The 9,116-nt window shown below is 48.9% G+C and overlaps 1 protein-coding gene across 1 annotated transcript; it reads left to right on the top strand.

The window, feature by feature from the left end:
- KRT35 (keratin 35) lies at positions 1–3,886 on the top strand. Its single transcript, XM_061141204.1, has 7 exons — positions 1–471; positions 1,276–1,358; positions 1,549–1,705; positions 1,958–2,119; positions 2,411–2,536; positions 2,952–3,172; positions 3,739–3,886. The coding sequence occupies exons 1-7, from the start codon at positions 1–3 to the stop codon at positions 3,884–3,886; spliced, it is 1,368 nt and encodes a 455-aa protein (XP_060997187.1).
- Positions 3,887–9,116: the final 5,230 nt, after the last annotated feature.

The raw sequence follows: 9,116 nt of genomic DNA, 5'->3' as shown, positions 1-9,116 counted from the left end.
ATGGCTTCCAAATGCCTCAAGGCCAGCTTCTCATCGGGGTCTCTCAAGGTCCCAGGAGGGGCCGGCGGGGGCTCGGCTCGCGTGTCCACAATGTTCTCCAGCAGCTCTTGCAAGCTCCCCGGCTTCTCCCGGGGGCCCCGGAGTTTCTCTGCCTGTTCAGTCGGGCTGGGTAAGAGCAGCTGCAGGGCCGCCAGCTGCCTCCCTGCTCTCTGCCTCCCCTCTGGAGGCTTTGCTACCAGCTACAGCCTGGCCGGGGGCTGGTTCGGTGAGGGCATTCTTACTGGCAATGAGAAGGAGACCATGCAGTTCCTGAATGACCGGCTGGCCAGCTACCTGGAGAAGGTGCGGCAGCTGGAGCGGGAGAACGCGGAGCTGGAGAGCCGCATCCGCGAGTGGTGTGAGCGGCAGGTGCCCTACCTGTGCCCCGACTACCAGTCCTACTTCCAGACCATTGAGGAGCTCCAGAAGAAGGTGAGTGGGTCTGAGACGGAGCCTGGGGCCACCAGCACTAGCCTGGTAACACTTCAGAGGTCACAAAACTTGGTCACATCTGCGCCCTCCTTGGCTCCTCCCAAGGAGGTATCATTTGACCATTTTACAGATGAGAACACTGAGGCTCAGGCTGGTTAACTGACTTACTCAAGGTGATCCAGGGGGTGGTTAGTGGAGTCAGAGCTTGAGTACAAACTCTACGAACTAACTGGTTGTGAGACCTTTAATGTAATACCACAAGCCACCTCTTTGGATTTGAATTTATTTTCTTCTTCCTTTTCTAAGGGGAGGGGATTGGGTTTGAAGTGTTTGGTGCAGACCAGGTTTCCTATACCTAACTCTGGGAGAGCCTGTCAGAAGTTTCCTTCTTGCCCAGCCCGCATCCCCAGAAAGTCCTAGTCAGCTCTTGAAAGGGAGCATTTGTGTCCAGGGAATCATAGAGTATGTTCTTGCTAATGACCTGCTGAGAGTGCCCTCCAGTCCTGGGAGACAGGAAGACAGGAAGAAGCCACCATGTCAGGTCTTCCCTGAAGCATTTCCCTGTCTCTAACTCAGGTTACAGGTCTGAGATGCCCTGCGTTGCTAGGGACCTTAGGGTTTCCCGCTCTGATCCCTACAGCACGTCCATAAGCTTCATGGAGCCTCAGCTGCCAAGAGCCCAGGGATGGGGTGACCCTCTCCCTCCAAAGGCAATCCATGCCAGCTGAACTGGGCGGCAGAATGGGGAACTCCTGCCAGCAGAATGCCTTTTCTTTCCCTGAAGTCACTTCTTTATTTCCCCAGACCCTGTGTACCAAGTCTGAGAACGCCAGGCTGGTGGTGCAGATTGACAATGCCAAGTTGGCTGCAGATGACTTCAGGACAAAGTGAGTTGTCCTCCTTGCCTGTTGGTTGGGGCTGGTACAGCTGGACGTGGGTGGTGTCCAGACTCAGGGTTTGGGTTACCCTGAATCACTGAGGCATAAGGTAGGAAACACAGCGCCAGGCCAGTCTGGGATCTGACATAGATATAGAAAGAAAAAAACAGGTTCAGGTGCCCTGCTGTGTGCCTGCCAGGTACGAGACCGAGGTATCCATGCGGCAGCTGGTGGAGTCAGACATGAATGGCCTGCGTAGGATCCTGGATGATCTGACCCTGTGCAAGGCCGACCTGGAGGCCCAGGTGGAGTCCCTGAAGGAGGAGCTGCTCTGCCTCAAGAAGAACCATGAAGAGGTGAGCATGGGGAGCCAGGGTAGGCCTGGGGAATAGGTGAAGCTGGGGGAGAAGGTGAGGCTGGGGGACAGGTAAGCATGGAGAATGGAAGAGCATGGGGGGCAGGTGAACATGAGGAACAGGTGAAACTGGAAGAGAAGGTGAGGTTGGGGTGTAGGTGAGCACGGGGAGCAAGTGAACATGGGGAGCAGGTAGGCATGGGGGGAGGCATCCATCTGGGAAAGTGAGTGCTGACCCTGGTCTGTGCCACAGGAAGTGAACTCACTGCGCTGCCAGCTTGGTGATCGACTCAACGTCGAGGTGGACGCTGCCCCGCCCGTTGACCTGAACCGTGTTCTGAATGAGATGAGATGCCAGTATGAGACCCTGGTGGAAAATAACCGCCGGGAGGCTGAGGACTGGTTCAACACCCAGGTGGGTACCTGGAAACCGTCAGTGCAGTAGAGACACATGGTAGGTCACAGAAGTGACCTTGAGGCTCTGAATCAAAAACCTGAGCTTGAGTCCCCGCCCTGTTTCAACCTCACTGTGCACCTTGGGCACATTGCTGTCCTGAAGGTGACAGTGATCTCAAGGGTGAGATGAACGGGGTGGACTGGGTGATCTGGGCAGTCCTTCTTGGCTCATGATTCTAAGTGGCTTCTGTCGACTTCTGAAGCCGAGTCCCCGGTATTTCTGACTGGGTCCCATGTGTGTGTGTTTCAGACTGAGGAACTGAACCAGCAGGTGGTGTCCAGCTCGGAGCAGCTGCAGTCCTACCAGGCGGAGATCATTGAGCTGAGACGTACGGTCAATGCCCTGGAGATTGAGCTGCAGGCCCAGCACAGCATGGTGAGCCTGAGGCTGGCTGGGGGCTGTGGCTGGACCTAGCCTCACAGTGCAGGGGCCCGCCCACCCCAGCCTCCGTGCTCTGACCACATGGGCAGGTTCCAGAGGGTCAAGTTATTGAGTGTCAGGGATTTTCCGTGCAGGGAAGAGGAAGGAGGGCCCAACTCCCTCCAAGGTCTCAGGGGTAAAAGACAGGTAACCAGTAGCACCCGGCCTGTCCTGGCAGCATCTCCTATATTTGTGAGAACAGATTCATTCTGAGTAATTATCAGTGACTCAGAGATATCATTAACAGGGGAGCTCCTCTCTAGATCAGGAAGCTAAAGGGCTAATTGACTCATCTCAGATGAGATATCTGATTGTGGCTCATCCAGGCTTGAAGTGATTCTTCCTTCCTACACAATCCTTACCCTCACAGAGAGATGCTTTGGAATCCACCCTGGCGGAGACGGAGGCCCGCTACAGCTCCCAGCTGGCCCAGATGCAGGGCCTGATCGGCAACGTGGAGTCGCAGCTGGCGGAGATCCGCTGTGACCTGGAGCGGCAGAACCAGGAGTACCAGGTGCTGCTGGACGTGCGGGCCCGGCTGGAGTGTGAGATCAACACGTACCGGGGACTGCTGGACAGCGAGGACTGCAAGTGAGTACCCTGCATGCTCTCTCGTCTATGAAGCCCTGGAGAGACAGTGTGGTGGCCTGGGAAGAGCCAGGCATTTGAATTCAGTGGCCCTGGGTTTTGGCTTAGGTCTTGTTATATAGTCACCATGTGACCTTGGCAATGTCCTTTTCTTTCTGGGCCTCTGTTTCCTCATTGGTAAAATGAGGGGGCAGGATTAGAAGACTATTTTTCTTCTTCATCCATTAACTTAAAAAAATTATTATATTAATTCTTGAATGTAATTTATTATTCTTATGTATTTCGTTTTCGTTAAATCAATATTTAGAGTTTTCTTCATTATGACATCATTGTATTTTTCATAGCTGAACTACATGATGCATTATAATTACTTCTTTCTTTGACAAGTGTGATTGAATGCAAGTTCAAGGAGCAGAGAAAGGTTAATTGCAGGGCCCAGCAAGGAGAACAGGTGGCTCATGTGCAAAATCCCTGAGCCCCAGGACTGGAGGGATTTTTAAGGGGCTCTGGGTTATTGAAAAACAGCAATTGGAAAATCATAGTGATCTGACTTTCTTTTTTTCTCCTAGGCTCCCTTGTAACCCGTGTGCCCTGGACCACTCGCCCTCTAAGTCTTGCCTCCCCTGTCTTCCTGCGGCCTCCTGCGGGCCTGGCACAGCCCGAACCACCTGTAGCCCCCGCCCCATCTGTGTGCCTTGCCCGGGAAGCCGGTTCTGAGAGTGACTAGTCCAGAAAGCCAAGGCCACTGTATCCAGGGCTTGGACTTGGCCTCAATTCAACCATAACCCTAAAGCCCAATCCCCTGTAACTTTGTGCCTAGCCCAGGCCCAGACAATTACACACTTTATCTTTCTCAAAGCCTGCTACTAAGGTCGGAGGCCTTAGTGGCAATAAGACCTCAAAGGCCTCAGCTCCTCATTACTTTGATGGAGGCCAGAGATTCTGTTCTCAGGCTGCCTCCTAGGTCAGGTCTTCCTATCCGGCGCTGTTTCGGTGGTGTCTGAAATGCAGCACAGGGCTTTTATTGTATGAACAATAAAGCACATTTGCTCTGGTTCTCAATGCCCTAGCTCTGTTCTGATATTGTTGGTTTGGGTCTCTGCTGGGTGAAGAGGGGTGACTCTTAGGCAGATGAATGGGAGAGGTTGGTCATGTATGACCCTGGGGATGACAGGGTCCTTATGTCCCTCTTTGGGGTGGTTAGGGGTCTACAGTGGGATGTTTAACTCAGCTTTCCTGTTTAAGACCCTTCTCCAAGGGCTTCTCTGGTAGCTCAGTTGGCAAAGAGTCTGCCTGCAGTGCAAGAGACCCAGGTTTGATCCCTGAGTCAGGAAAATCCCCTGGAGAAGGAAATGGCAAACCACTCCAGTGTTCTTGCCTGGAAAATCCCATGGATAGAGGTGCCTGGTAGGCTGCAGTCCATGGGATCCTGAAGAGTCAGGCACAACTGAGTGACTAATACTTTCTTTCCAAGGTTCTCCTGTGGTGACATGTGTTACAAGCCCCTCCTACCCCCTTAGTATACATGGTCTACTTGGGGTTCTAGGGGAAGATGGTTAACACTGAGATCAGTATAACATGAAGTATTTTAGGCCACTTCATTAGCCTCATGCCTGTGGTTCTTATGAGAGCAGCAGTATGGAATCTCACACCCGGGGGACTCCATTAAAGTCCCACGCTTGTAGAAATGTGGTATCTTCAATCCTTCACACAACCCTTCCAGTTCAGTACCTCTCTTAAAACCCCACAACCTTGGGGTTTTAAACCTTAAAACCCCAAACCCTGGTGGTCCAGTGGCTAAGACTCTGTGCTTCCAATGCAGGGAGTCTGGGTTCAATCCCTGGTCAGGGATCTAGATTCCACATTCTGCATGCTGCAACAAAGATCAGAGATCCTGAGTGCCACAACTAACATCTGGTATAGCCAAATAAATAAATAAACAAAAAACCAAACCAAACCCCACAGCTCATCCAAAGCAGGAGATGGGGGAGTGAGCCTGCCATTGTGACTTCCTCCCACAGTTCAGAGTCTTGTTCCTAAGAGACTCATCATGTTCTGGAGTTCTCTTGACCTCTAATGAGGTACATGGTATCTTTGGGTCCCAAGGCATTTCCACATGGAAGTGGGGGCTCTCAGTCTCTTGGACCAAAGACTCATTTGTGCCCAGAATGTCTTTCTTCAACAGACCAGGCAAATTGCAAGCTCTGCCAATCCCAGTCGGAAATGGAGAAGGATGAAGGCTAAACTCTTTGAGACAGAAAGGAAGAAAAGTTGTCCCCAAATAGCCACATGCTCTTCATAAGATGTGAAGAGCACCACTAAGGAACTTCAATGATGTCAAGAGACATCAGTTGTGACAGTGCCAGAGGTGGAGAACAATTCGATGAAGGATCTGACTGAGGTGATCCTGAGACTCCCACAGCCTTTAGGAGTACTCAGTAGAGTCCACCTAATGCTGTGTGTACGTGCTAAGTCGCTGCAGCCGTGTCTGACTCTACGACCCAATGGACTGTAGCCTGCCAGGCTCCTCTGTTCACAGGATTCTCTAGGCAAGAATACTGGAATGGGTTGCCATGTGCTCCTCCAGGGGATCTTCCCGACCCAGGGATTGAACCCACATCTCTTATGTCTTCTGCATTGGCAGGTGGGTTCTTTAGCGCCACCTGGGAAGCCCCAAACATAGTACCAGCAGGGACATTTCTGAAGTGAGCATTTTCGACATCTATGTGCTTCCCAAACTGGATGTGTAATTACACTACCTTGTCAGTTGTGCCATTCACACCAAGGTAGTCAGGTGAAACCTGGAAGGACCAAACACCTCCGCTCCCATTTAGACCTGTGGAGCTAAGCTAAGCCTTCAAAGACTGAAGAAATACTGTTCTCTGAAAAAACAATAAAATGGAAATTATACTTAACAAAGTTAGAGATATTTATGTTCCTATCACTCAGTGGTTCTCAAAACCACCTGGAGGATTGTTAAACATGGATGACTGGATCCCATTCTCAGAATTTCCAATTCAGCTGGTCTGGAAGGGACCTGAGAAACTGCGTCATTAACCTGTTCCTGAGTGAGGCTGATGCTGCTAGTCTGGAGGTCGCCCTTTGAGAACCACAATTACACATTATTACAATAATGAATACAGGTGGACCTCATTTTCTTTCTTTTCTCTCCTTTTTTTTAAAGATTTTTTGATGTGGACCATTTTTAAAGACTTTATTGAATTTGTTACAACATTGCTTCTATTTTATATTTTGATTTTTTAACCTTGAGGCATGTGGGATTTCAGCTCTCTGACCAGGGATTGAACCTGCACCCCATGCATTGGAAGCAAAGTCTTAACCACTAGACTACCAGGGAAGTCCCTGACCTCATTTTCTTGTGTTTGGCTTCATTGTGCTTCACAGACACTGTTTTTTTTTTTTTTTTTTTTTAAACAAACTGAAGGTTTGTGGCAACCCTGCATCTGGCTAGTCTATCAGTGCCATTTTTCCAATAGCATCTGCTCCCTGTGCATTTCTGTGTCACATTTTCATAATTCTCACAAACGTTTTCAGGATTATTATATTTATGATGGTGATCTGTGATCAGTGATTTTTGATGTTACCATTATGACTCTTTGGAGTCTCAGATGATAGCACTTTTTAACGAGAAAGTATTTCTTACTTAAGGTATATACAATTGTAAAAAGACATAATGCTATTGGTACTTAATAGACTACGGTATGGTGTAAACGTAATGTTTCCATGCACTAGAAAACCTAAGGGCTTCCCTGGTGGCTCAGCAGTTAAGAATTGGCCTGAGCTTCCCTGGTAGCTCAGTGGTAAAGAATCCACCTGCAATGCAAGAGACGGGGTTCAATCCCTGGGTTGGGAAGATTCCCATGGAGAAACAAATGGCAATCCACTCCAGTATTCTTTCCTGGGAAATCCCATGGACGAGGAAGCCTGGTAGAGTTGGACACAACTTGGTGGCTAAACAATAGCAGAAAACCTAAAAATTCATGTGACTTGCTTTATTTTGATATTGACTTGATTACTGAGGTCTGAAACTAAACCTGCAATATCTTTAGGATACAACTATATCTTATATTTTGGGAATGAGGATTTTTAAAAAGATTTTTTTTGATGTGGACCGTTTTTAAAGTCATTATTGAATTTATTACAATATTGCTTCTGTTTTATGTTAGTGTTTTTTAAAAACTATATTTACAGTTTTTGGTTTTTTGGCTGCAAGGCATGTGGGATTTTAGCTCCCTGACCAGGGATTGAACCAGAATTGACCAGGGATGTGTCTCCACATTGGAAGGTGAACTGTTAACCAGTGGACCACCACGGAAGTCCTGGGGGTGAGGATTACATGGAAAATTTGATGCCAAACATCCAGCACAGTACCTGGTACTTGCACATATTGCATAAGCACTGGTGATGATTTTGAAGGCTGGTCTGATGTGTCTCATTCCATGTAGTTGGTATTTTTATCACCTTTACTTCTGTCTTCTTCAACTAGAATTTCTGGTTGCTGCAAACAAATCAAACTGAGGGATGATTTAATCTAATTCTTTCAATTTGCGGAAGGGAACTGAAGCCCAGAGAGCTAGAGTGAGTTTCCCAAGGTCACACAGTGAGTTAGATCTCTATCTTGACTTTTCTTAAGCAGCACATTTCAGGGAATAGGGCTGGGTGGCATTTTCCCTTTCCTGCCCCTCCACCAAATCTTCTAGAAATACATGAAAAATAAGACAAATACTTATACTTCAATATTATATTGAGAAGGTGCATGAATAAGAAGTGACTACATAACACACACATTAAACACAAAGTGTGTGAGCCCAGGAGTTTTGCACTCAGGCCTAAAAACCACTGGTCTCTCCTTAGCTTGCTTTCTTGGGAAGTGCTCAAGGACTTCTAGAATCAGAGACACCTGCTCCTGGTCTCCTGGCTTCACTCATCCCAGTGCTGCAGTATCACATCTTGAGAGAGCTGATTCACTCTGCCTCTGGTCTCTGAGGTCCCAAAGTAAACCACCCCCTCCACCTGCCCAGTTTTTGCAGAAAGTGAGAGCAGAACCTGTTTCAGCCCCTTCAACAAACAGTAATCGAGCTGTCTGTATGTGGAGCAGTGATAAATGAAGAGGAGGATCCAGAGATGGTCTAAATTGAGCTTCTACTCACAGAGGTACTCATGACATTGACCTCCTTTCCCAAGAGTAGGGTTCTCACCTCTTTCTTCCTCAGTAGCGTCCTGCTGAAATGATGTCCCTGTGCTGAGTTTGTTCTCTCCTCTCATTTTTTTCTTCCCCTGGGAGGAAGATGATGCTCATGAATGAGACTCAGAGGCTGTTTTTCCTTCCTCCCTGGATTTATACCACTGCCAGGATCCATGCAGCTTCTGTCACCCACACATTTCCTCCTTAAGGGGCCAGGCTTCCTCTTCCCACAAAGGATGCTCTCATTAAAAGCAGGCGCCTCTGCCCCAGAACTGTGGCCTGTCTTTGGGCTGGAGAAGGTAGGGGCGCAGGGGACAAGGTCACTGGTAGCCCAGGGTCAGGCCCAGCAGCCCTGGCCTGGAAATGAGGGCCTGGGCCTGGAGCTGGTCCTTTGAAGATGTATCCTGGAGCTCTCTCCCCTGATCAATGACAGAAGACCAGAGTCCCGCGTTAGCCAAATGACAAGCTTGGCCTCTTTTATGAGGAAAGGAACTCCTTATTGGAAACCAAATTACAAATTAATTAGCAGCTTCCTCTGGGATTGAGTCTAAACATCAACACCCCTCCACAATGATTTGGTAGCAAAAGGCCCCTCACTCCATGAGTATAAAAAGGCTCAAGCAGAATGCGGTTGGCAGACCACATTGCAATTCAGGTAGCTGCAGCCTTTTCAACACGCCATCTGACTGCTCCCCAGCTCCCATCAAGAGCTGACCCTGATCCTCCTCTTTTGGGTCCAGC

Source organism: Dama dama, chromosome 5 (genome assembly GCF_033118175.1).
Source record: "Dama dama isolate Ldn47 chromosome 5, ASM3311817v1, whole genome shotgun sequence".
In the NCBI taxonomy this organism is placed as follows: Eukaryota; Metazoa; Chordata; class Mammalia; order Artiodactyla; family Cervidae; genus Dama; species Dama dama.
Note: the sequence above shows the minus strand (reverse complement) of the source record. Positions and strands in the feature narration are given on the sequence as shown.

Coding starts and splice junctions, on each gene's coding strand:
- KRT35 (XM_061141204.1), top strand. CDS start 1: ATGGCTTCCAAATGCCTCAAGGCCAGCTTCTCATCGGGGTCTCTCAAG. Junction 1,359..1,548: donor GCAGATGACTTCAGGACAAA/GTGAGTTGTCCT, acceptor TGTGCCTGCCAG/GTACGAGACCGAGGTATCCA. Junction 2,537..2,951: donor TGCAGGCCCAGCACAGCATG/GTGAGCCTGAGG, acceptor TTACCCTCACAG/AGAGATGCTTTGGAATCCAC.